We start from the raw sequence: 27,725 nt of genomic DNA, 5'->3' as shown, positions 1-27,725 counted from the left end.
CCTTATCACGTCACCTAGAAACACATCTGAGCAGGTTAATTTGATGTGCACTCCCTTCTGCACAAGGTTTCACAAACAGCAACTGGAGAAAATACGTGCATTTATATAGTACTTTTCACAACCACAGGACATGTCAAAGCGCTTTACAGCCAATGAGATATTTCTGATATCTAGTCACTGTTGCAATGTAGGAAACGTGGCAGTCTATTTGCACACAGCAAGTTCTAACAAACAGCAACATGATAATGATAACATGTGACAGTGTCATATTCTGTTTGTGATGTTGATTGAGCAATAAATATTGGTCAAGACTCTGGGGATAACTCTCCTGTCCTTCTTCGAAACAGTGCCATGGAGTCATTTATGTCCATCTGAGAGAGCAGACAGGGCCTCGGTTTGAGGTCTCATTTGAAGGACAGCAGCTCCTACAGTGCAGCACTCATTCAGTACTGTATTGTAGTGGGACTGACTCAAAGGCAAGATTGCTACCAACTGAACCATAGCTGATGAAACAAAAAACAAAACAAACTCTATGTCCAAGAACTGTAAAAAAGGTCACTTCTCACTGAGTACTGGCCTCTACTTGTGAGTGATAGGAAGCTCAGATGTATTCAGTCTAATCTCTAGAAGACAAAACACAAATCTATTCTACATTCACTTCATGACACAAGATGAAAGTTATCTTCAAAATTAAACAGACAAGGTAAAAACCATATAAAAGGTTCAGAATACCAAAAATAACACAAATTCCTCTTAAACAGAAACAAAGGCATGATATAAATGTTCACGGTATAAATTTTTAAATATCACATGACCACAGCAGAATTACAGTTCCTAAGTTTTCCAATCATCTGGTATTAACCTGTGCATTACTCTGTTATAGAACCACAAAGAACAAGACTACCTCTGAACACATTTTCTGAAGGAAAATTTTGGCATGTGGTCGCAGTACGACAAAATACAATTCAACAAAGCCTTGAAATTTTCTGTCAAGGTGCAAGGAATCTTTTCCCCAGTAGATGGCAGCATGGATCTTAATTATGAACCACTCATTTGTGTAGATGTCTGCAGAGCCTTTGCAGAAAACTACATCTTCTTTGCTCAACATGGAATTAAGTACACTTAGTCTGTTTTAGTTGATGCTCCCACAATCTCAGTTGCAAGCCCTTACTGCAATATCAAAGCTAACAACACATCCTTTTGTAAATAAATTATGAGAAGAGGGGAGTGTGAGCCCATTAAAAACAGATGCAGGTGATACTATAATTGACACGAAGGAAATGGAGGAGAAGCTCTTATGGTAAAGGATAATATAGGGCCAGTAGTGAGACAGGATCTTGGCTCAGGAACTAGAATTACTATGGCGGAGATTAATAATAACAAGGGTCAAAAAACGTTGGGGTTGGTTAATAGGTCCCTTCACTGCCACTGGACAAAGCATAAAGCAAGAAATAGGTTGAGCTTGTTACGAAGGGGATGTAATAATTGTGGAAGTCTGGGGGATCTTAATCTTCATATAGACTGGACCAATCAAATTGACAAAGATGGTCTGGAAGGCCAGTTTGTCAAATGCTTTCATGACAGTTTCCTGGAACAATACTAGAGATAAAAACAAAAAACTACTGCGGATGCTGGAAATCCAAAACAAAAACAGAATTACCTGGAAAAACTCAGCAGGTCTGGCAGCATCGGCGGAGAAGAAAAGAGTTGACGTTTCGAGTCCTCACGACCCTTCAACAGAACTGAGTAAAATTAGGAGAGGGGTGAAATATAAGCTGGTTTAAGGTGGGGGGATGGTGGTTGTAGGGACAAGCAAGCAGTGATAGGAGCAGATAATCAAAATATGTCACAAACAAAGGAACAAAGAGGTGTTGAAAGTGGTGATATTATCTAAACGAATGTGCTAATTAAGAATGGATGGCAGGACACTCAAGGTACAGCTCTAGTGGGGGTGGGGTGGAAAGACTGACAGGGCATTAAAGGTATAGATTTAAAAATAATGGAAATAGGTGGGAAAAGAAAAATCTATATAAATTATTGGAAAAAACAAAAGGGAGGGGGAAGAAACGGAAAGGGGGTGGGGATGGAGGAGGGAGTTCAAGATCTAAAGTTGTTGAACTCAATATTCAGTACGGAAGGCTGTAAAGTGCCTAGTCGGAAGATGAGGTGCTGTTCCTCTAGTTTGCGTTGGGCTTCACTGGAACAATGCAGCAAGCCAAGGACAGACATGTGGGCAAGAGAACAGGGTGGAGTGTTAAAATGGCAAGCAACAGGGAGGTTTGGGTCTTTCTTGAGGACAGACCGCAGGTGTTCTGCAAAGCGGTCGCCCAGTTTATGTTTGGTCTCTCCAATGTAGAGGAGACCGCATTGGGAGCAACGAATGCTGTAGACTAAGTTAGGAGAAATGCAAGTGAAATGCTGCTTCACTTGAAAGGAGTGTTTGGGCCCTTGGACGGTGAGGAGAGAGGAAGTGAAGGGGCAGGTATTGCATCTTTTGCGTGGGCATGGGGAGGTGCCATAGGTGGGGATTGAGGAGTAGGGGGTGATGGAGGAGTGGACCAGGGTGTCCCGGAAGGAACGATCCCTATGGAATGCCGCCGGGGGGGTGAAGGGAAGATGTGTTTGGTGGTGGCATCATGCTGGAGTTGGCGGAAATGGCGGAGGATGATCCTTTGAATGCAGAGGCTGGTGGGGTGATAACTGAGGACAAGGGGGACCCTATCATGTTTCTGGGAGGGAGGAGAAGGCATGAGGGCGGATGCGCAGGAGATGGGCCGGACACGGTTGAGGGCCCTGTCAACGACCGTGGGTGGAAAACCTCGGTTAAGGAAGAAGGAGGATATGTCAGAGGAACTGTTTTTGAAGGTAGCATCATCAGAACAGATGCGACGGAGGCGAAGGAACTGAGAGAATGGGATGGAGTCCTTACAGGAAGCGGGGTGTGAGGAGCTGTAGTCGAGGTAGCTGTGGGAGTCAGTAGGCTTGTAATGGATATTGGTGGACAGTCTATCGCCAGAAATTGAGACAGAGAGATCAAGGAAGGGAAGGGAAGTGTCAGAGCTGGACCATGTGAAAATGATGGAGGGTGGAGATTGGAAGCAAAATTAATAAATTTTTCCAGGTCCCGATGAGAGCATGAAGCAGCACCGAAGTAATCATCGATGTACCGGAGAAAGAGTTGTGGCAGGGGGCTGGAGTAGGACTGGAACAAGGAATGTTCCACATACTCCATAAAGAGACAGGCATAACTGGGGCCCATGCGGGTACCCATAGCCACACCTTTTATTTGGAGGAAGTGAGAGGAGTTAAAGGAGAAATTGTTCAGTGTGAGAACAAGTTCAGCCAGACGGAGATAAAGCTATTTTAGATCTAGCATAGTACATTGAGGCAGGGGTAAACAGCAGTCTCATTGTAAAAGATCCACTGGGAATAAGTGATCATAATACACTTGAATTTCATATTCAGTTTAAAAGTGACAAACTCCAGTCCCAAATAAAAAATCTTCAACTTTAAGTCAATTATAAAGGTATGCTGGTTAAGGTGGATTGGGTAAATAGGCTTAAAGATATGGTCATAAATGAACAGTGGGAAGCATTTAAAGAAACAATTCAAAATGTTCAATAAAAATAGTTCAATTAAAAATAAAAACTCAGCAAGAAAGATTAATCTTCAGCCTACAAAGGAAGTTAAAGATAGTATTAGATTAAAAGGAGAGATTTATAATGTGGCAAAGAATAGTAGTAAGCCTGATAATTGGGAGTGTTTTAGAAAGCATCAAAGGGCCACCAAATAATTGATAAAAAGGGAGAAAATAGAATGTGAGCATAAACTAGTGAGGAATATTAAAACAGGTTGTAAGAGCTTTTCCAAGTATATAAAAAGGAAGAGAGTAGTTAAAGTAAATATTAGTCCCTTAGGGGTAGACTCAGGAGAAATTATGGAAAATGAGAAAATGTCAGAAAAATTGAACAAATATTTTGTGTCTGTCTTCACAATAGAAGTCACAAGTTAAATACCAGAAATAGACAATAACCTAGGGGCTAAAAACCGAGTGAGGAAATTGGGGACATTTATATCAGCAGAGATAAAGTATTGGAGAAACTAAACGGGCTAATATCCAACAAATCCCCAGGACACATGGCATACATGCTAGGATTCTAAAAGAGTTAGCTACAGAGATAGCGGATGCGCTGGCTATGATTTTCCAAAATTTCCTAGATTCTAGAATGGCCCTAGCAGTTTGGAAGTTAGCAAATGTAACATCGCTATTCAAGAAAGGAGGGAGAGAGAAAACAGGGAACTACAGGCTAGTTAACTTGACATCAGTCGTCAGGAAAATACTGGAACCTATTAAATGAAGTCTTAATAATGCACTTTGAAATGATCAGAAAAAGTCAACATGGTTTTACAAAAAGGAAATCCTGCTTGATAAATTTATTAGAGTTTTTTGAGGACTTAACTAAGAGGGTAGATAAAGGGGAACCAGTAGATGTAATATACTTGGATTTCCAAAAGGCATTTGATTAGGTGCCACACAAAAATTTAATATGCAAGATAAAGGCTTGAGGAATTAGGAGTATTAAAGTAGCATGGATAGTGGATTGATTAATGGGAAGGAAGCAAAGTGTAAAGATAAATGGTGCAATTTCAAGTTGGCAGGCTGTAAGTAGTGGAGTACCGCAAGAATCAGTGCTGAGGCTTCAGCTATTTACAATCTATATTAATGACGTAGCCGAAGAGACAGAGAGCAACGTATCTAAGGTTGCTGACGATACAAAGCTAGGTAGGAGTAAAAGCTGTGAGGTGGACACAAAGAGGCAGCAAAGAGATATAATGGTCAGTTACACAAAGATAAAAGGATAAGTGGATGTTGACCTTAACCAGCAGACAACTGGAACTTAAAAGTGAGGAAGTGATGCTTCAAAGGTACTGAGTCTTGGGGCGGAATAGTCCTAGATTTGCACTTAGTGCGGTAGCGGGTGGGAAAAAGGATGTTTAACCTGCTGGCTGCAATGGCGGCTTTTCACACCGTATTGTCCCAATCATGCATTCCCGGGAAACACACCAGGTCACTGGCGGGGCATCATCTCCTTCGCCCACCCCGCCGTCACGTCAGGCCTTCAGTAAACCAGGTGCCATGTTTAAAGGCCGACCCTGCAAAGAGCTAACACGCTTCAAAGGATAGGACCCTGCTGCGAACTGATGGCTGCCAAAGGAAGGAAACATGCTGCCCACAGATTTAGCGACGCCTCCCTCAAATGTCTACTGGGTGCAGTGGAGGCTCGCTGCAAAATTCTCTACCCCTGCTCTGGATGAAGGCCAGCAGGCAAGGTCACCAATCCAGCATGGGAGGCTGTGGCAGCAGTGGTCAGTGTCAACGCCCTGCAAAAGAGGACAGCCACCCAATACTGAAAGAGGATGAATGGTCTCATCCGTTCTGCCAGGGTAAGTCACTCTTCTCATTATTCTCAACTCACACTCACAAACCCATCACACATCCACAGGGATCTCACACCTCAAGGGACAACACCACTAACTCACACACACCTCAACATCTCCATCAGACTCATAGCCTCTCAAACTCATGTCCTCATCCCGTCCATGGCTCCACTCAGTAAACAAACATTCCATGCAGTGCCATGTGCCCTGCTCACGCTCTTGGCATCTGTTTTCATGTAGGAGAAGCTGGCTCACAACAGCAGGACGAGGTCCCAGGCCTGGGGTGAAGAGGCCAACATTAGGCCCCTCACTCACTTTGAGGAGTGTGCCATTGCGCTGACTGGTGATGATGTGGACTGTACCTGCGGCAACGGTGAGGTCAGCAGCGAACGCCCATGTGAGGATCCTGCACCAGATCATCCTTCTCTCAACGGAGCCTTGAGTGCTCTCTCTCCTGCTTTTGACTCTGCTACCTTGCACTAATCATCTTTACTTTGGTTCACAGGGAGCTCTGCCAAGCGACTGACACCCTCAGCCAGCCAGTCCCTCAGCTCCATCCAGGTCCTCACCTTCAGCCAAGAGGACATTTCCTCCACTACAGAGCTGGAAATAAGCAGCCTGGAAGACCCGTCACAGTGCTTACCCACACCCTCCATCAGCGCAGAGACACACACCTCGGTGGGACCTAGATCCAGAGCAGGCTCTGGTTCATAATCTGGTGGTCACCACACGGACACGTGTCATCAGCAGAAGGAAGCAGGTTCAGCCGAGCTCCATGGCACTTGGAGGACTGCTGAGGAAGAGGCATCTGTGAGGTCCGAGTTAGATGATGAGCCTCTGGATTTGGCCTTCCAGCTCATCATGGAGTCAGCAGAAGGCGGGGGAACATCATGCAGAGCTGTTGGAAGCCCTCAACAGAGTTGCACAGAAGTCAGAAGAGAGCATCTGCCTGCTCTCTGATGAAGTGGTGCCCACATGTGCATGTATGGAAGTCTCCATGGGAAGGATGGCAAATGCCATCGAGACCCTGATCCAGAAGAAAGCGGAGATGCGCGCAGACCTGCACTCTATCACGGTAGCCATGGATGAGTTCCTGCAGTGGCAATGCGAGGGGGAAATGGGGCACCTCAATGTCCCTCCAGGTGCTCCTTCCCTTCAAGGAGTCAGGCTGGGACCCTCGGGCACCTGAAAGGAGGAGAGGCAGCTGGACACTCCTGGATCATCCACCTAGGAGTCTCAGAGGCTATCTTCTCCCTCTGAGTCCCCTTTGCCTGTGACCCCCTCAACCTTGTCTTCTGTCACTGCAGAGTAAGCGGCTGGCCCACAGGAGGACAGCCAAAGCAAGCTGGGGTCCTCAAGGCCTCAGTTCTCCAGCGGATGCATGTTGATGTCATCAGAGGCAACAGGGCCAACCATTGCACAGGCTGTCTCCACCGCTGCTGCGGATGTCAGGGCAGCACCTGGAAGAAGTGGTAGGCCTAGAAAAGTTAAGAATTTCTGATCACATGCGGTTGTACGGATGAACACATTTTGTCACTTTATAATTGGAAAATATATTCACTTTCACTGAATAATGTGCAATGGTGTCTTTTAGCTTCATTTACAGGCTTTGCGAGTCCTCCACCTGCATCACCGCCAACACCCACCCCCACGCTAGCAGTTCAGCTGCACGCAGGAGGCCCACGAGTGATTCTGGAGGGAGAAGTGTGTGGGGGGCAGGGTCTTTCAGAGCTTTGTGCAAGCACTCTCCCATGCACGTGGATCCTTCCTCCATCACATTCATCTCAATATCTTGAGCTTTTTCAATGCTGCCTGTTGGGGTTCGCTTTCAGTTGTCCATCTGAACTGACCTGCATCTCCGCCCACCCACTGATCACACTCCCATGCAGTACCTGTTGCCGCCCAACATGAGGCTCCTTTTACTTTCAATTTTAGAAGCATGATACTGGTGAAGCTTGTCTTTAGGTCTCCTGTCCTTTCCCCTCCCCCAGCCACCCTGTCCTTTCCCCTGACGCTGTCCAGCTGTCCATCACCTACCAGCCAGAATCCTGTTTTCTGGGATGTCCAGATGGAAGTGCACGTTCCTTACTCGCCTGAGAATCCCATCCCCATCCACATTGACATCCCTGACCCCAACCTCCTCTTTCCCACCCCCAGGGTACGTGTCTGCCTCCTAGGCCCCACCAACTACCCTCGCTGTCCCTTCTCCCGCTTTCATCGCACCCTCACCCTCCCACCCCATCGGCTCACTCTGCTCTCCCTTTCTCACCATTCCGTCCTACCACATCCAACCTCATTTCGCTCCCCAGGAGGCAGTCATTAACTCCACAGACCCCTCCCTTGTATGTTCACCTGGACATCTCCCTGCCTTACTCCCTCCTCTCTCCGGACTCCATCCCCCCTCCGAACTAGTTCTTGCCCCTGAAATCCTGACCCCCCCTCCGAACTCCTTCACTTACACCTACCTCCCCCTTATACCTGCCTCCCCAGTTGCCACATTCTTCCCGTTACACCTTCCTCCCCCCATTCCCCCCTCCCCCCATCCCAACCTCACCCACCTGACACCATCGTTCGCCTCCTCCAAAACTCGTTCCTCCCCCTGAAGTCCTGACCCCCCTCTGAACTCGTTCGACCCCCTCCAAAGTCCTCCCCCTCCTGAAGTCCTTTCCTTAAACCTTCCTCTCCCCTTCCACAACCTCCCCAGTTGGCGCATTCTCATTGTTACATCCTCCTCCCACCCATACTCCCTCCCACCCCCCGACACCAACATTCCCCCCTCCCAACCTCACCAACCCCGGACCTGATTGCCCCTGGTACACCTTCCTTTCCCAGTCAAACCTACACCTTCCTCTCCACCCCTTTGACAATCATCCATAGCAGACCATGGCCAAGACACTGATGTCCCGAAGCAGACTTCAACTGTGACCTTCCATCTTCCGCGAGCTACTTCGTGGTGGATCCGTGTCCACGAGAATGCACGTTCCTCCAGAGTCCAGTTGCTGTCAGGCTCCAGCATATTCTGCGCCTTGGATGTCCGCAATCTGAGCAAGGCCCTGGCAGTAAGTCCCGACTTCTGCACGTCACACTTGTCAAGACGTGTTCTGTACCGGCATGTTTTCCTATCGACATGGGCAGTAAATTTGATGTGGAGGGATGGTTCTGGCAGCAGGGGTTATTATGAAATGCAGTTGTATGAAAATGAAGCTCCCGTTGTGCGGCAGTGGGAAACATGGCTCGCTATTGAAGGGGCGAAACGGATGATTGCAAACTGGTTTCACAATGGCATGAAACAGATTTTTGGCCTACCTGCCATATTGTCCACTCATGGATGTCATGACACCTGACGCCAACTGGCACAGAAAATTCCGGCCTTGGTCATACGCCATCCCTGCATTCAGTCTTTCAGCTCTGACAAGGTATATTGGTCTTGGAGGTAGTACAGCAGAAATTTACCAGCATGTTACCAGGGTTTGAAGTATCAGCCATGCCTCAGTGGGTAGCACTCACCTCTCGAGTCAGAAAGTTCTGGGTCCCACTCCAGAGATTTGGGGTTGGATTTTACCTCCCCCCCAACCGAGCCAGCAGGTTTGAAAGCAAGGGGCTAATTAAATCCAGCGGGCAGCCGGCCCTCCACCTACCCACCTGCCCCTGGGCCCACAGTAATGACACCAGCGGGGGTGGCATCGGGCAGTCTGCCTGCCAGTGGGCAATTATTTCCCACTTAAGGGCTTCATCCCGCTGCCACTGGAATTTAACCAATGGTAGGAGAGACCCACACCAAGCAGTCATCGCAGCAGGTTTCCCTGCACAGGGTGGTGGTGGTGGTTTGGGGGGGCGGGGGGAGAATCCCTCCTTAACAGGCCCCCAGACCCATCGGAGGCCTACCCAAGCTGCCTTTCCCCCCCATTGGCCTCTCAAGCCCCACACCCTCGCCAGGGCCTGCCAGTTGGGCACTTGATGAGGCCTTCAAACACCTACCCAAATTCCGATCCAAAACATCATATGCCTCCATCCCAGAGTGCAGGATAGCTGCCAGCCTCTAATTGAATGGCAGCTCTCTGAAGTGGGACTTACTGTTCTTGAGAGGTGGAAATCCTGCCTCCAGTCTACTGGCCGTTAAATGGCTGTGGGGCAGCCGGTGTGCCCCTTGACAACTTTTTAGCTGGGGTGAGGGTGAAATCTGGTGCCTTGCAAAATTCAGCCCTTGAGCACAAAATTCTAAGCTGACATTACAGTGCAGTATTTGGGGAATACTGCATTGTTGAAGGCGTTGTGTTTTGGATGTGATGTTAAACTGAGGCCCCATCTGCTGTCGGATGTAAAAGGTTCCATGGACCTATTTTCAAAGAAGAGCAAGGGAGTTATCCCTGGTATCCTGGTCAATATTTATCCCTTAATCAACATCACAAAAACAGATTATCTGGTCATTATCACATTGCTGTTTGTGGGAGTTTGCTGTGCACAAATTGGCTGCTGTGTTTCCTATACTGCTACAGTAATTGCTGTTCAAAAGTACTTTGTTGGCTGTAAATTACTTTGGGATGCCCTGAGGTCGTGAAAGGTGCTGCACAAATAAAAGTCTTTCTTGCAGTTAAATTACAAGGACAGGTTGCATAAACATGGCTCATATTCCTGTGAGTTTAGGAGGTTGAGGAGTGATCTAACTGGGATGTTTAAAATGATAATGATAGGCTAGATGAAGCGAAATTATTTCTCGTGATGGGGAATGAAGAAAAGGGGGTCATAATCTTAAAATTAGAGCTAGGCCAGTTAACGGTGAAATCAGGAAGCACTTTTACAAAGGATAGTGGAAATCTGTAATTCTCTCCCACAAAATGCTATGGATGCTAGGTCAATTGAAATATTCAAGACTGAAATCGATACATTTTCATTAGGTAAGGGTAAAAAGAGATAGGGAGCAAAGACAGGTAAATGGAGTTGAAGTACAGAACATCCATGCTCTAACTGAATGGCAGAACAGGTTTGATGGTTGAATGGCCTGCTCCCAATCCCACGCACTTAAGTATTCACATTACTGCATCATTGCTGTTCAAATACATACCAGCACATATAATATATTAGCAAGGTTTTATCTATATGTGACTGTATCTCAGCAGGCGAAAATCTATACTATTTACATTAGGCCGCATGATGCTTCTGCTGCAAATGTTACAGTAAATGATCATCAGGATTTCTGTGACAGTGAATGTATTCCAAAATCAAAGCTCACTGAAGTGTGTTTCTCATGCAAACCATAATACTTCAATGAATAACCTGCCACACAAGTTATAATATGGATCTACACTGCAATATGCAAACCAGCATTTACTTCATAGCTATTTTAACTTTTATTGAAGTTTTAATTATATTTGTCTTCTGTTCCTTTGTGATAATGTGTTAGAGGTAGGACAGCATGAGATTTACAGTGAACACAGTGTGCTCTTAAAAATACAGTCTTTAACTGCATTGAATCATAACTATATACTGCTTGTTTGGTGCAAATCAGAACATGGCTCATGAACAAATAAGCAATCTTAATGCATATTATCATACAATTACTGGTACCTCAGTGATGTTCCAAAATAAACAGTTGAACGATTTTTCTGGCTGAATGCTCAACTTAAAGAAAGGTAGCTGTTCCATACTGAATGCAGAAAACATACACTTATTGTATTTAAAATCAAATGTTAATGAATCATGTATAGGAAAATGTATATTAAAATGTTTTCAGTTGTTTTAATCTTCTTTGAAGAGTAAAATATTCATTTATAATATTCAAATACATAAGTTGCATCCAGTGGCTTAACAAAGGAAAAAAATAACAAATTGATGGAGTCCTTTGAAAGTCATTAACATTTTTGCACCATATCCAAAAATCAGTTGTTTTCATTTTTTCCTAGTTCTTGGCATTATGGCCTGTTCATGTGATTTGTAATTCTGAATTCTACAAAAAAAATTTGTTTTTTCAGAATATACAATTACAGAAAATCTGATGGAAAAACAGATTTGTCAGGAGCTGTGCAAGTCCTCTAGCCCCTCAGAATGTTAATTCAGGAACTGCCTTTTTAGAAAGTGACACTAATGTAAACATGTCCTGTAGGAGGATCTTTCTTATTATGACAGCGTAACCATGCCATTTCCTTTTTTTATCTAATATACTGCAGGCTCTCAATTTTATTTTTATTTACACACTATTCTTGAAAATTGTGATTTTTTAACTAAGTCCAGGGGGGCTTTTTGAGGGCCTTTTTACCTGCTGCTGTAAGAATGCCGACATATCCTGAGGTACATAGATCACAGAAACTGCAGTGACAGATCCAGTAACCAAGAAGGATCTAACCAATTTCAAACCTTCAGGTATTGTTTGCGTGTTATTTTAATACACTTCATTTTTGCTGGTAGGGGTTTACAAATGCATCTGACACAGTTGAATTTCAAGTCACTGTGGCACTGAGTATAACATTGTTTCGGCATGTAGAGGATGTGATCAACAGCTTATACTTTGCCATTACCAACAAAAAGCATGCAATTCATTATTCATAGTGTTGCCTCATGCAAATTAAAGTTTTACAAATTACTCTTAATTAAAAAGAAATCAAAACAATAGGAATTAGATGGGGGCTTTTAAACAAAATGATGTAGATTACGAGACAAAATAATAAGATATGGATCACTTTATATTTATAGGTCAATGTCACAATCAAAAGAAAGTTATATCTTATGTCGGTTTTACTGATCCAGGATTTTGTGTTTTCCTGCAATAAATCTCATAACTTAGTTTAATTAATTCTAATGGTAAGATTCATGAGAAAACCTATACTGGAATTAAAATTTAAAAAGAAGGGTCATGCTGCTTTGAGGCTTCTGTCCGTTTTGCACATAGCTGAAATAACATTTTTGTTACTTGCAACAAAAAAATCTAATGATCATAGAGATTAAAGAAAGTATGCTTAATTTAGAAATAAAAAGCATTACTTCAAAGTGTTCAGGAACTGTACACATGGAAGATCACTCATCATTTTAAATGGATTTAGCTGCCTTGATCAAAGACACTGATGTTTTTGCTAAACAACTTCCCTATAGAGTTTACTTCATTTTGGGATACTGCTCTTTTGACAAAGGCCTAACATCAGTCGCTTGCCAAATCTAGCAGCTCCAGCAATTAAATCAGTCAGTTACTGGAGGACATAGGCTCTAAAATTTAACACAGCCATAACATAACAATTCCACTGGCAGGTTTTCCATATTTCCTTCAACTTTTTAGCATGGCAATCAGAATGAACTCAAATGTGGACCATGCAATTTAAAATATTCTTCCATAAAATATGAGGACAGCAGGAGTATCACTTGAGGTGTGTAATCTAACATGGCTGCACAATCAAGTAAGGAAATCGAGTTCTCCTTGAATATTCTGAATGGAATGAACTGCACAAAGACTGATTGCGCTCAGGACTATTTTGTATTTCTTAATAAAATAAAATGAATACAATCACAGAAGGAACAGACTCCCATCTATTTGTAACAGGTATATGTGCTTCCTTGCCGTGCAATCAGCAATGCTGGCAAATGTCCATTTTATTCAGTGGATTCTACCTGAATATATCTTTTTCCGGGCATAGTCTTTAAAAATGAGCAACATGATACAATAATTGCTGCTCTACTGATACAACGCCATTCTTTGACACACCATTGCAACTACATTCACATGCCAAGTCATAGAATACAAAACTAAAATTACTGATTTGTCTGTGATAATCCATTAAAAATGATAAACTGTGACAGGCAAATTCTGCTACAGTAAAATTAAAATTAAGTTTTAGTAAAAAAAATATATTTACCGTTAAATGGTACTGTCTCCATATTTCAGGGCAAGCCTATAAGATAGGGAAAGAAACACCATCAACTCAAGGCAAGTGATACACCAGCTTAACAGGATGGATGTTTTGGTCTAATAAACAGCCGCTGATCTCTGTTTGAAAAAGGGTTAGACTGAAACGAATTTCATTAAAGCTTTAGAAATGCAAACTTTCCCAGTTTAGTCAACAGTTTTAATAGTATTTCAGATGGCATCATAGATGATGAATCTAAGGTAATTGGTTTGAAATTAATACAAGTGCTTTAAAACATTCAGTGCTGTGTTTGGAATTTGGACAGACAGCAAAACCGCTACTAGTCAACTGCCTATTGGATGCAAACAATTCCGATTCATGTCACTGAAACTTTTGCTGAACTTGACAAAGTAGACCCCATGAGAGATTCTCAGTTAACAAGCAGCAACCTTCTCAAATAATGAACAGCAACAAAGTACAGACACGATTCACAAAAAGTTCAAAATAGGGAGTTTTTTTATGTAAGAACTTCAAAATCAGTTATGTCCAGAAAAGAGTTTAGTGTCTCTATTTTCAAACCAATGTGAGTACCTCTTAAGACCAACAGGTTTGTTATTTCCTATTTATAAATTAAGAATTGCTATAACCTAAGCTTATTTTTTGTCCAGGTACCAAGTACCACCACCTCCCTACCCCCAAACCTAAATAAAAGAATTGTAAAATCTTTAAGTCTAACAATGTGACTATTTCGCACAATTCACTTTTAGCCAAACAGTGACCACTGGCTCTATAGTTTGTTGAATATTTATGGAAGTTAAAAACTCTTATAGCAACAACTTGTTGGTTAAAATTAATTTTACATTTCTTAAAACAAGATTTCATCTTTTCTGTTATTCTTTGAAAGCAACATTGAGGAAAAAATGAAAGCCATTAAGAGAATTTGTTCATGGTAGTCAAATAGATAGGAACACAAGCCTTTTTTTAAAATTGACTCAACCAAAGATAAAAACATGCTTTTTTTTACATATTGATCTAATTTTCCTTCATAAAAATAAAGTAGAAATTAGAAATAAATAGAGAAACATGTCCAAATTTTACCGTTCTCTCTTAAGCAGCAAAGGAAATGGCATTTGACTTTCTCTCTATTTTTACTTACTGGCATCCTTCTACATGAAATAATTAGGACTTTAAACATAAACATTTCTATTTAGTGATGAAGTAATTGATCAGTTTACTTTTTCTTGCTGAGGGTTTATCTCAACATGTATTGGTCTAACACTTGAGTTACTAACAACATTTTCTTTCCAATCTTTTCGTGTACAATAACAAGTGAACATCATAGCTGGGATGATGCAAGTGATGCATTTGTCTGCTCTTTACTGACATTACTTCTTTATATGCTCAAGAAATTGGAACAGATTTGTCGATTTGCCCTTATATTTTAATTTTACTTTCCAAAAGGTTAGACTTCAATATACATTTTTTATTTGTATTTTCTATTTCTATTCTGTGGGCAAAATATTTATATCTGTAACTTTGGCAGGAAGTGCATATTTCTCAGCTTTCAATATTTTTCCACAGAATATTTATTTTCAATAGTTATAGTGCCACCTCAGCTCATGTCCTTTCTCTGTATAATTTATCAGGTGTAAATTACGGTTCTGAAAATTAAAATACAGCTTTATGCATCTGTTGTTTAATTCCTACTTCCCTATTCTCAAATGCGAACATCAAAGAAAATAAAACACTCAATTTTTAACAGGCCCCGACAGCTGACAGAGACTTGAGTGCTCAATAGACAGGGCCCTTGCCACCAGTTCTCATATTTCCACAACAATGAACAAACACAAAACACCACTAAACGGCCTTTCCTTCTTTCAGCTATCCTTAGACAGTTGTCTGTCTTGTACTAGAGGACCTTTATACAAAATCCTGCTGGGAACAGAACACAGGAAATCTTAACCGACTGTTTAGTGACTTGCAGAGGATAAAAAAATCCCAAAATGCATATACTCACTCACACACTATGTATATACAGCCACAAATGGGTAAATTAGCAAAAATCCTACTCTGCCAGGAGGTCTCTGGGAGAAAATGTAGCTGTGATGACTGACAGGGCTTTCAGAAAATATGTTCACAATCACAGACAGTGAAGGCCATGACCTAGATCGTTTAAGAGCTTGTCTTGTCAAATTATCAAAAGCTTCTTCCTTTCTGAATAAAGAGTGACATAAGTGAATGTCAGGAAACTGCACACTGACAAGTAGAGCATACAATAACAGAATGCACGTCACATACATGCATAACATTGGTACTGGTAATGGCAGGTCCTAATGAGTGAGCGGCTTGCCCAGGAGACTTGGGACCCTGCTGCTATATCCGTTCCACTCAGAAAAAGTCTTGCAGCACTAACTGATCTGTGGCCTGGCACCAGAACTACAATCACTGTAGACAACTTACATTTCTATTTTTACGGCAATCTCTGGTGTTTTGTCAGCTTTGTTTTTGTTAAGGATGCCCTGGTCCATGCTGCAAGTCAGCTCAACACAGCAAGGTCAAGCCCTCTGGAAGTTGCTTTATAGGAAACAGTGAATTTGTTTTACACTTCAGTGCAGTCACACATCTAATCAATCTATACCCATAAAATCTAAATATCCTTAAAAATGTTTTGAGATGTGGCCAGTATTTACATTTTTAAAAAACGTATCAACATAAAAGAATAAATTTCAACGTAACAATGCATTCTATATCAATGGCAGGTCAAAATTCATAAATATTGCAATTACAAAACAAAAGAAATACAGCTATAAAACACAAAGGAATATGTGTAAACCAATTCCTTAGTGATAGCATTTTGGGAGTTCACAAGTGTATTCACTCTCCTCATTTTAAATAGCAGTCATACCATTGACATTCTTTGTTTCTGTAATGAATAGAATACTCACATCAGCGTAGTGCCCAGTCATCTGACAGCGATGACACTGTTTTTTCCAATATGCCCTTTCAATACAGTTCTGAAACCAGTGCCCAGGCATGTTGCAGTTTGTACAATATCTCTCCGGGCAGCCTCTCTGAAGGTGACCTCTAACCCCACACAAACAACAGGCTAGCAATTTCTGCAACGAAAGAGCATTTAACATTTTTAACAAACTCTGCAGATTATAGAATATTGCCTTGTAACAGATATATTAGGAGAGAACTGCCATTCAGCATTAGTTTTCTGTAGCTTTTGTTCCAATTACTTAGGGACTGTTCATGAAAATTCAAGCATGATAGAAGAGTAAAAAAAATAATCTATAGGCATTGTGATATCATAATTATAATTTTAGAATACATAAGCCTAAATAAAATGCTGTTAACTTGTTGGGAATAATTTTAAAATTTAAAATACAGGTTCCTTATGCTTTTTTGTTAGTTTGACATGGGTGTTCACCATTTCAACAGTATAGTTCATTGTTTTGGGTACTGACAAACTAACAACTGATGGGATTAAGCTCTGCTGTTGATCGGCATGGTTATCTCATAATACCTGCATGACAGATATAATAATATATTATGAAACTGGTGGACCTCCCATGCTGCTGCTCATATAAAGTCAAAGGACGTGCTGTTCTATAATAATATATACTATAGTACCAGGAAAAATATATTGAATTGAAAATCAAATGAAAACAGGCCCGATGGTGCATATGCAATTGCGCTGATCTTCAAAAGAAAAGCAGTTCAGAAACAAAAATGAAGCAGATCAGTCAGAAAAAGGGGTGCAATTAAGTAGAAAATAATTCAAACAATGCAAAATATATTGAACTAAACATCAGAGGAAAAACTGAGCCATCCTGAACAGCCAGCTTTTCAGGAAAAAACTGAAAATGTTTAGAAACACAAATGAGCAACAACAGTAAATAAAACTGCAGAAATATAAGGACAAGTAACTTTAAGGACAAGTTGCCCTTGTCTGATCGTTTTTGTATGTTCATAAAAATTGAAAGGAAATATAAAGATAATAAAGTCCATTTCATCAAACAGGCTGCTCAAAAACCACCATTATGTATATTTACACACCATCCATGTTAATAAATCTACTCAACTTGTTGTGACAATTGGGGTTGATTGGGGATAGTAACTCCCAAGGATGGGTGGATTGGGGGCAGATGCAAAGGTAAAAATGTTTAATTCTCAAATATGACCCCAACCCACCTACACTGGTTTAAATAGAGGTGGGTCAGGTGGCAGGCAACTAACCTGCTCTCAGAAGACAGGGCCAGGTACTAAAATCTTTTAAGGAATTTGTGAGCCTCTATTTTCATGAGGTAAGTGTCTTTATTGCGCTGCCTGTGGGTCAGGAGGAGCAGCAATGTTTTCCCCAGGCCCAACAAACCTATTTCCACATAATCAGCTGACCTGTGATGTCAGATTCACTCCACGATGTTCAAACTCAAGGGTGATGTTGAATTCACTACACTCCACTCTAACCTCCTCAATGTCCTTGTCTCCCTTTACAACGTCAATATCACCCCCATGTTGTCCATATCTTTCAGCTCGTGATATTCAGCCTCCATGATGCCAGACTTAGCTGACATCTGCTCCCTGGCAGCTTTCCAACCCGACAGACAGTCTGGCAAGAAACCTTTGCAAACAATTTCAAAGATGTCTTGCCATTACATTTGGCAGGAACTGTAGGAAACCCTTACCTCTCCTCCTCATTGTAAGTAAATTTATGTTATAAATGTACAAGCATACATATGAATTAGGAGCAGAAGTAGGCCACTCAGCTCCTCAAGCCTGTTCCACCATTCAATAAGATCATGGCTGGTCTGAATGTAACTTCAACTCCACATTTCTGCCCACTCCCAATAACCTTTCACCCCATTGTTAATCAAGAATCTATCTAGCTCTGCTTTAAACATATTCAAAGGCTCTGTTTCCAACACCTTTTGAGGAAGAGAGTTCCAAAGACTCACGTTCCTCAAAGAAAAATTTTCTCCTCATCGCTGTCTTAAATGAGCAACCCCATATTTTTAAATAGTGACTCCTAGTTTTAGATTTTCCCACAAGAGGAAACATCCTCTTCACAAAGGTTTCGATCAAGTCGCCTCTTACTCTACTAAACTCCAGTGGATACAAGCCTATCCAACCTTTCCTCATAAGACAACCTGCCCATTCCTGGTATTAGTCTAGTAAACTTTCTCTGAACTGCTTCTAATTCATTTACATCTTTCCTTAAATAAGGAGACCAATACTGTACATAGTACTTCAGATGTGGTCTCACAAGTGCCCTGTATAACTGAAACATAACCTCCCTACTTTTGAAATCAATTCACCTCACAATAAACTATAACATTCTATTAGTTTTCCTAATTACTTGCTATACCTGCATACTAGCCTTTTGTGATTCATGCAGTAGGACACCCAGATCTCTCTGAATTTCAGAGCTCTGTAATCCAGCACCATTTAGATAATAAGCTTCTTTTTATTCTTCCTGCCAAAATAAACATTTGTCCACATTTGACTCCATTTGCCAGATCTTTACCCACTCACTTAACCCATGTCTCTTTGTAGCCTCCTTATGTCCTCTTAACAATTTACTTTCCTACCTATCTTTGTGTCATCAGCACATTTAGCAACCATATGTTTGGTCCCTTCATTCAAGTCATTTATATAAATTGTTAAAATTTGAGGGGTATACCACTCATCATATCCTTCCAACCAGAAAAAGACCCATATATGCCAACTCTCTGCTTCTTGTTAGCCAACCAATCTTCTATCCATGCCAATAGGTTACCCCCTACACCATGGGCTTTTATTTTCCACAATAATTTTTGATGTGGCACCTTATCAAATGCCTTCCGGAAAGCTAAATACAGTACAGCCACTGGTTCCCCTTTATCCACAGCACAGGTGACTCCTTCAAAGAACTCCAATAAATTGGTTAAACATGATTTCCCTTTCACAAAACCATGTTAACTCTGTCTGGTTGCCATGAATTTTTCTAAGTGTCCTGCTATAACATCTTTAATATTAGCTTCTAACATTTTCCCTATGACAGATGTTAAGCTAACGGGACTGTAGTTTCCTGCTTTCTGTCTCCCTCCATTTTTGAATAAAGGAGTTACATTTGCTATTTTCCAATCTAATGGAACCTTCCCTGAATCTAAGTAGTTTTGGAAAATTAAAACCAATGCATCAATTATCTCACTAGCCACTTCTTTCAAGACCTTTGAGTGAAGTCCACCTGGACCCAGAGATTTGTCAACCTGCAGCCCCAACAATTTTCTCAATACCACTTCCCTGGTGATTGTAATTTTCCTGAGTTCCTCACCCCCTTCCAATTCCTGATTTACAGCTATTTCTGGGTTGTTACTTGGGTCCTCTGTAATTTATACAGATGTAAACAGGCTGCCTCAAATCAAGATAGCTTGAAAAACAATCTTTGGAATATTTCCAAATTGCTGGAACATCGATAAAATAAAGGGGTCGCTCATTTAAGATAGAGGAGGAGAAATGTTTCTCTCAGAGGGTCGTGAGTCTTTGGAAGTCTCTTTCTCAAAGGCAGTGAAAGCAGAGTCTTTGAATATTTTTAAGTCAGAGCTAGCTAGATTCTTGATTCTCTAGAAAGAATAGAGCAAATAACGGAGAGGGAAATAGGGCGAGACTTAAAGTCAAAGCAGATACGAAAGAGAAACAGAGGGAGGGAAGTAGTGGATTCGGAGAACTAGAAAGAAAGAGTGAAAAAATAAGAAAATCATTCAAAAGAGCAAGCAGAAGAAAGGATACTGTAACCCAGTTGTGTCTGGGAATTACTGTATTTGCTGTTGAGAAACTAATGAGCAAATGGCAGAGTAGGTGTGCGAAATATACAAACATTCTTGACCCATGAAGTATGGAACCAGCAGCCTCGTCCATCATGTTCTGGAACAATGGAATTGCTTTTATAGGAGAAAAGGAATTGCTAGACAAAAAAGACCAAGATTCACCTATTTTGCCTTCTACCATCTTGGTATAACATGATACACTGATAAGGCTTGCTGACTAATTATAGCAATCAATCTCTATCAATTAGTCTACAACTGACCCAGAAGTGACACTAGGAAAACCCCAGTGGTGGACAGCTTTGGGGACCAGGCGTCCAGAGTCATCTTTTTACTCCCAAGAATGCTACACATATCACTTCATGTCTCAAATGCGTCACATACTATCTTGCAAAATATTATTTTCAGAAATAAATCTATCTACTGTAAATTGCCTCAGATCTAGTTTGAGTACATTAAAGCACTACTGAGTCCTGCTCTCCTCTGACAACACTGCTTAATATTCTAGGATCATCTTGGAAAGCAAAGATAATCCCCAGGTTCGTTTTACTGCAAACAGTCTTAGATGCCTCTCCCCTATCTTCTCCATCCTTACCTCTAACAAATGCAAGGAATTCATCGACATTTTTGTTATAAGACTAAGACTAATCAGCTGCCTCTGTCACTTCCCTCCCTTCCCTGAGCCTATCAGACCAAACATTCTCGAAAGAATCCCCCATCAACCCCATTTCCACCCTAACCCTGAACTTACACTGTTCTCTAGTTTCTCTACCACTACGTTCATAACTCTCATTTTTTCCATGAGACCCACCTCCTGTTCCCTCAACCCTACTTCCACTAACCTACTGACCACCCAACTTTCCTTCCCGGTTCCCATGTTAGATGATATTGTTCATGCTTCTCTCTGATTAAGGTTCTGCCTCTTGCTTCTTTAAATCTGCTGTCATCACCCCCTCAAAAAAATACAACCCCTGACTCCTTCAGTCCTTACAAACTACTGCCCAGCTCCAAGTTCCTTTTCCTTTTCACAGACCTGGTACGTGTTGTCGCATCCCAAATCCATGCTCGTATTTCTGATTAATCCAAGTTTGAATCCCCCCAATCAGGTTTCCGCCACTATCACATAACCTAAATGGTTTTTAAAGTCATAAATTACATCCTATGTGACTGTGACAAAGGTAAACTATCCCTCCTCATCCTTCTTGACCTGTCTACAACTTTTGACACGGTTGATCACACCATCCTCCTCCAACAACTCTCCACCGTCGTCCAGCTGGGTTGGACTGCATTCACCTAATTTCATTCTCATCTCTCTAATAGTAGCCAGAGAATCAACTGCAGTGAATTCTCTTCCCACTCACACTTTTATCTCTGGTGTCTCCCAAGCACTTATCCTTGGCCCACTATTTCTCATATATGCTGCCCTTCGGCAACATCCTCCGAAAACATAGCACCAGTTTTCATAGGTGTGTTGATGGCATCCAGCTCTATTTCACTGCCACCTTTCTCAACTACTCCATTACTGCTAAACTATCAGACATCTTGTCTTACATCCAGTTATGGATAGGCAGAAATTTGCTCCAATTAAGTTTGGGAAGACCGAAGCCATCGTTTTCAGTCCAAATTCTGTTTCCTCGCCATCAAATGCATCTTTCTTTCTGGCAAATGTCTGAGACTGAACCAGATTGTTTGAAACCTTGGTGTTATATTAGACCAGAGATACGCTTCCGACCACATATCTGCGCCATCACTCAGATTGTCTATTTCCACCTCAAAAACATTGCCCGAATCCGCTCCTGCCTCAGCTCATCTGCTGCTGAAGCCCTCATCCATGCCTTGGTTTACTCTAGGATTGATTGTTCCAATGCATTCCCAGCCAGCCTAGCAATTCTACCTTCATTTTCTTTCCACCCTTCTAAGCGTGCTTCTTTCTTTGTCCATCCTGGAATAAAAACATTCCCTCAAGTAGTTTATCACTGCGCTTTCAAATTCCTGACTATCAAGTCTTTGGCCTACAGTTCATCATGGCACCTCAACAGCTATTAATTTAATCACATCTTGCCCACCACCTTCAATGCCCTTTACCCACATCTGAGCTATTTACTCTTTCTCACCCAAATTGCTCCCCCTGGTATACCTCTCATCTGTGCTCCCCTATGTCCAAAGGGCACAGACTTCAACATCATTAGCAATCAACGGTTCAACCATTTATCATCAGGTCTGCTGGACCACAAAGTATTATTGGGCAATGTTCTGCATTGCTAAAACTGCTTACTATTCAAAGGTTAACCAGGAATGCAATGATAATCCCCGACTTCTTTTATCTACTACAGACCATCTTTTTAGGCCGCCCTCACCACTGACAGTAAGTGTGAGGAGCTCATAGAATTTGGTGTCACAAAGATCGAGGACATCCATTCAATGCCTTAGCTGCTTCTCTCCATTTCCTGAGCCCCTTAGGGCAAACTCTCCCATAAGTTCCCTACTGTCCTAGCATTCTAAAGGGGGAAGACAAACAGACAGAGATCGTGGTACATATTGGGACCAATGACATAAGTAGAAAGAGGGATGAGGTCCTGCAAGCAGAATTTAGGGAGCTAGGAAACAGGTTTAAAAAACAGGACCTCAAAAGGTAGTAATCTCTGGATTACTTCCAGTGCCACGCGCTAGTGAGTATAGAAATAGGAGGTTAGTCCAGCTGAATGCATGGCTGGAGAGATGGTGTAGGAGGGAGGGCTTTAGATTTCTGGGACATTGGGACCGTTTCTGGGGGCGGTGGGGCCTGTACAAGGCGGACGGGTTGCACCTGAACCGGAATGGGATCAACATCCTTGCAGGGAGGTTTGCTAGTGCTGTTGGGGAGGGTTTAAACTAACTTGGCAGGGGGATGGGATCCTGAGAGGAAGTTCAGCAGGGGGAGATGCACAGCTAAAATTAGAAGAGAGGGCAAGTGAGTCTGGAAGGCATAGAAATTATAGGCCAGTTAAGGCAGAAGGGAGCTTGGCAAGGTTGGATGGTATTTATTTTAAAGCAAGGAGTCTGACGAATAAGGCAGATGAGTTGAGGGCACAAATTAACACATGGAAGTATGATGTCAATTGCTGTCATAGAGACATGGTTGAGAGAGGGTCAAGATTGGCAGCTCAATATTCCCGGATATAGGGTCTTCAGGCGAGACAAGGAAGGAGGTAAAAGAGGAGGGGGTATCGCAATATTGACCAAGGAGCCAATTACAGCAGTAAGGAAGGATGACATCTTAGAAGGCTCCTCAAATGAAGCAATATGAGTAGAACTTAAAAACAAAAAAAGAGCAATCACATTTCTGGGAGTGTACTATAGGTCCCCAAACAGTCAGTCAGAGAGAAATAGAAGAGCAGATATGTAGGCAAATTTCAGAGAAGTGTAAAAATAATAGGGTAGTAATAGTGGGGGATTTCAACTTCCCCAACATTAACTGGGTTAGTTATAGTGTGATAGGTTTAGAGGGAGCGGAATTCTTAAAATGCATCTAGGAGAGCTTTTTAAGCCAGTACGCAGAAGGTCCTGGACTTAATTTTAGGGAATGAAGCCGGATTAGTGGTAGAGGTGTCAGTGGGGGAGCATTTTGCAGATAGTGATCATAACTCCATTAGATTCAAGGTTGTTATGGAAAAGGACAAGGATGGGCCAGGAATCAGAGTTCTAAATTGGGGGAAGGCTGATTTTAATAAGGTGAGATATGATTTGGCCAGAGTGGACTGGGAACAGCTACTTTTAGGTAAATCTGCATCAGAGCAGTGGGACTCATTCAGGAAGGAAGTAGGGAGAGTACAGGGCCAGCATATTCCAGTAAAGACAAAGGGTGGGACCAACAAATCCAGAGAGCCCTGGATGTCGAGGGATATACAGGATTGGATAAAGGGAAAAAGGGAGGCTTATGGCAGATACCGAGGGCTCAAAACAGTGGAAGCCCTAGAGGAGTATAGAATGTGTAGGGGGGAACTTAAAAAGGAAATTAGGAGAGCAAAAAGGGGGCATGAAAAATATTAGCAGGTAAAATAGAGGAAAATCCAAAGTTATTCTACAAGTACATTAAGAGTAAGAGGATAACTAGGGAAAGAGCAGGGCCTATTAAGGACCATAGTGGCAATTTGTGTGCGGAGCTGGAAGACGTAGGTAGGGTTCTAAATGAATACTTTGTGTCGGTGTTCACAAGTGAGAGGGACAACGTGGGTATGGAAATCAGGCAGGAGGAATGTGATATAATTGAAGAAATTAGCATAGAAAGGGAGGAGGTTCTAAGTGGCCTGGCAGGCTTAAAAGTAGATAAATCTCCAGGCCCAGATGAAATGTATCCCAGGCTGTTGAGTGAGGCAAGGGAGGAAATAGCAGGGTGCTGGCAATAATTTTCAATACCTCTCTGGCCACAGGAGAGGTGCCAGAGGACTGAAGGATAGCCAATGTAGTACTGTTATTCAAGGAGGGAGGAAGGGATAGACTAGGGAACCACAGGCCAGCCAGTCTAACCTCAGCGATGGGGAAACTATTGGAAATAATTCTGAGAGTCAGAATTAATCTACACTTGGAGAGGCAGGGATTAATCAAGGACAGTCAGCATGGTTTTGTTAAGGGGAGATCATGTCTGACCAATTTGATTGAATTTTTTGAAGAGGTGACCAAGCGTGTAGCTGAGGGCAATGCATTTGACGTAGTCTACTTGGACTTCAGCAAGGCTTTTGATAAGGTCCCACATAAAGAGACTGATAACAAAGGTAAGAGCCCATGGGATCCGAGGCAATTTGGCAAATTGGATCCAGAATTGGCTGAGTGGCAGGAAGCAGAGGGTGATGGTCAAGGGGTATTTTTGTGACTAGATACCAGTGTACAGTGGGGTTCCACAGGGATTGGTGTTGGGTCCCTTGCTGTTTGTGGTATATATAAACGATTTAGACTTGAATGTAGGAGGGTTGATCAGTAAGTTCGCAGATGACACGAAAATTGGTGGGGTAATAAATAGTGAGGAGGATAGCCTTAGATCACAGGAGGATATAGACGGGCTGGTCAGGTGGGCTGATCAGTGGCCAATGGAATTAAGTCCGGATAAATGTGAGGTGATGCACTTGGGCAGGACAAACAAGGCACAGGAATACACAATAAATGGTAGGACCCTGGGAAGTACCGAGGATCAGAGGGACCTTGGTGTGCATGTCCACCGGTCCCTTAAGGTAGAGAGACAGGTAGATAAGGTAGTTAAAAAGGCATATGGGATACTTGCCTTTATTAGCCAAAGCATAGAATATAAGAGCAGGGGGGTACGTTGGAACTGTATAAAACGCTGGTTAGGACACAGCTAGGGTATTGCGTGCAGTTCTGGAATCCACATTATAGGAAAGAGGAGATTGCACTAGAGACAGTGCAGAGGAGATTTACCAGGACGTCGTCTAGGCTGGAGAGTTTTCATAATGAGGGGAGACTGGATAGACTGGGGTTATTTTCCCTGGAGCAGAGGAGATTGAGGGGGCATGATTGAGGTGTATAAAATTATGAGGGGCATAGATAGGGTAGACAGGAAGGAACTTTTCCCCTTGGAGGGATCAATAGCCAGGGGGCATAGATTTAAGCTAAGAGGCAGGAGGTTTAGTGGGAATGTGAGGAAGAATTTTTTCACCCAGAGGGTGGTGGGAATCTGGAACTCACTGCCTGAAAGGCTGGTAGAGGCATAAACCCTCATAACATTTAAGAAGTATTTGGATGTGCATTTGCGATGCCTTGGCATACAAGGCTATGGGCCTCGTGCTGGAAAATGGGGTTAGAATAGTTAGGTACTTGTTTGACCGGCGCTGACTCAAAGGGCCTTCTTCTGTGCTGTAGACCTCTATGATTCTATGACACTGCAGTACATGTGGTGTTAGTACACCCGCAGTGCTGTTAGGGAGGGGATTTCCAGGATTTTGACACACGACAGTGAAAGAACGGCAATATATTTCCAAGTCAGGATGGTTTGTGGCTTGGGGGGGAACTTCCAGGTGGTGGTGTTCCCATGTGTCTGCTGCCGTTGTTCTTCTAGATGGTAATGGTCGTAGGTTTGGAAGGTGCTGTCTAAATTATGTGATAAGTTATTTCTTCTCATATTTCTTGACCTGTATACATCTTTCCATACTGTTGACTGCATCATCCTCCTCCAATGCCTTTCTTCTTTCAACCAAGTAAGAACTGCCCTAGCTTAGTTCCATTCATATCTATCTAATTGTAGTCAGAGAATCAACTGCAATGGTTCTCTTCCTACTATTGTTCCATTACCTTTGGAGTTCCCCGGGGATATATTCCTAGCCCACATTCGATTTCTCATCCCTCGGTTCTATCACCCAAAAACAAAACATCGGGTTCCACACGTATGCTGACAAAACTCAGTTCTATCTCACAACCACCTCGTTGGACGCCTCAGCTATCTGTGACTTGTTAAACTGCTTTCCCGACATCCAAAAGTAGATAAACAGAAATTTCCTCTAACTAAATATCAGGAAGACTGAAGCCACTGTCATTTGTCCCTGCCACAAATTTTGTTCCACGTCCAACAATTTCAACCCTGATAACCGTCTTAAGCAATCTTGGTGCTATGTCTGACCCCACATTGAGTTTCCAACACATCGGCACCATCACTGAGACTGCCTATAGATGGCCTGAATCTTCCATTCAGGGTCAGAGCCCCTATTTCCAACCCTGATCAGACACACTTATCTTCCTCCAATTTTTCAGGGCAGTCTTCCCATGCAGAATCCTGCAGAATTGACTCGGCGCAGGAAGCCTTGGAAGGAGCTGCAAATAGAATCCACGCAGAAATCACACCCCTTTTTAAAGCACTAGCTGCTAAATTCTGTAATTAAAGAATTTAAACATTCCAAAGCTTCTCTGAAAAGCTACGGGGAGAAGGTAAGTAGATATGGGGGTAGGGTGAGTTAAAAGAGTAGAGTGGGTTAAGAGGGTAGGGTGAGTTAAGAGGGTAGGGTGAGTAAGGTAAGTGGGTAAGACAGTAGGGTGTCAGCTGGGTAAGGTGGTAGGTGAGTAGGATGGCAGGTGGGGTGAGTGGGTAAGTGGTTTGGGGGAAAGTCGGGCCAGGTGGGAGAGTCACTTGGGGGTAGTCAGGTCAGTTTGGGGGGTTGGGGGGGAAATCAGTGGGGAGTTGGGTGGTGAGGTTGGGTCAGGCTGGGTTGCGAGGTAGTCAGGTGTTAAGGGCAGATGGGTTGGGGAGGGCAGGGCAGGGGGGGCAGATGGGCGGTGGGGGCTAGTCAGTTTGGGTCGTGGGTTGATTGGGGCGGTGTCAGTTTGAGTAATTGGAGGGTTGGTAATATATTTACCCAGGAGTTCGACTACATATTTTCTGTCTAACGTTTTCAGGGTAATTATCCAGATAATTCAGAACTGTCCGAAGTCTCTGACTCTAACTTAGAGACTTTTAACGAGGGTCCCGGAGAGCATGGTAATTGCTCATCGGAAATTCAAACTTCCTGGATAATTCCCACAGAGTCCTTCCATATGGGTCTTCTGAGGGTTCCCACAGCACATCTTCCAGGGTACGTCTGGTTTCCAAGATCTGGGCCCATAAGATCATAAGAAATTGGAGCAGGACATTCGGTTCATTGAGCCTGCTCTGCCATTCAATAAGATCATG

General features: G+C 42.6%; 1 protein-coding gene across 2 annotated transcripts in view; it reads right to left on the bottom strand.

Moving 5' to 3' along the window:
- zcchc7 (zinc finger, CCHC domain containing 7) overlaps positions 1-27,725 on the bottom strand; it is a 329,245-nt gene that overhangs the window by 70,556 nt on the left and 230,964 nt on the right. For both annotated transcript variants that reach the window (XM_078569904.1, XM_078569901.1), the window contains exons 5-6: positions 16,214-16,384; positions 13,278-13,313 (exon numbers count right to left, since the gene is read on the bottom strand). In XM_078569904.1, coding sequence (XP_078426030.1) covers positions 13,278-13,313; positions 16,214-16,384 — 207 coding nt within the window. The remainder of the gene's footprint in view (positions 1-13,277; positions 13,314-16,213; positions 16,385-27,725) is intronic.

Source organism: Cetorhinus maximus, chromosome 2, assembly GCF_964194155.1.
Source record: "Cetorhinus maximus chromosome 2, sCetMax3.hap1.1, whole genome shotgun sequence".
NCBI lineage: Eukaryota > Metazoa > Chordata > Chondrichthyes > Lamniformes > Cetorhinidae > Cetorhinus > Cetorhinus maximus.
This window is presented reverse-complemented; position numbering and strand designations above follow the sequence as displayed.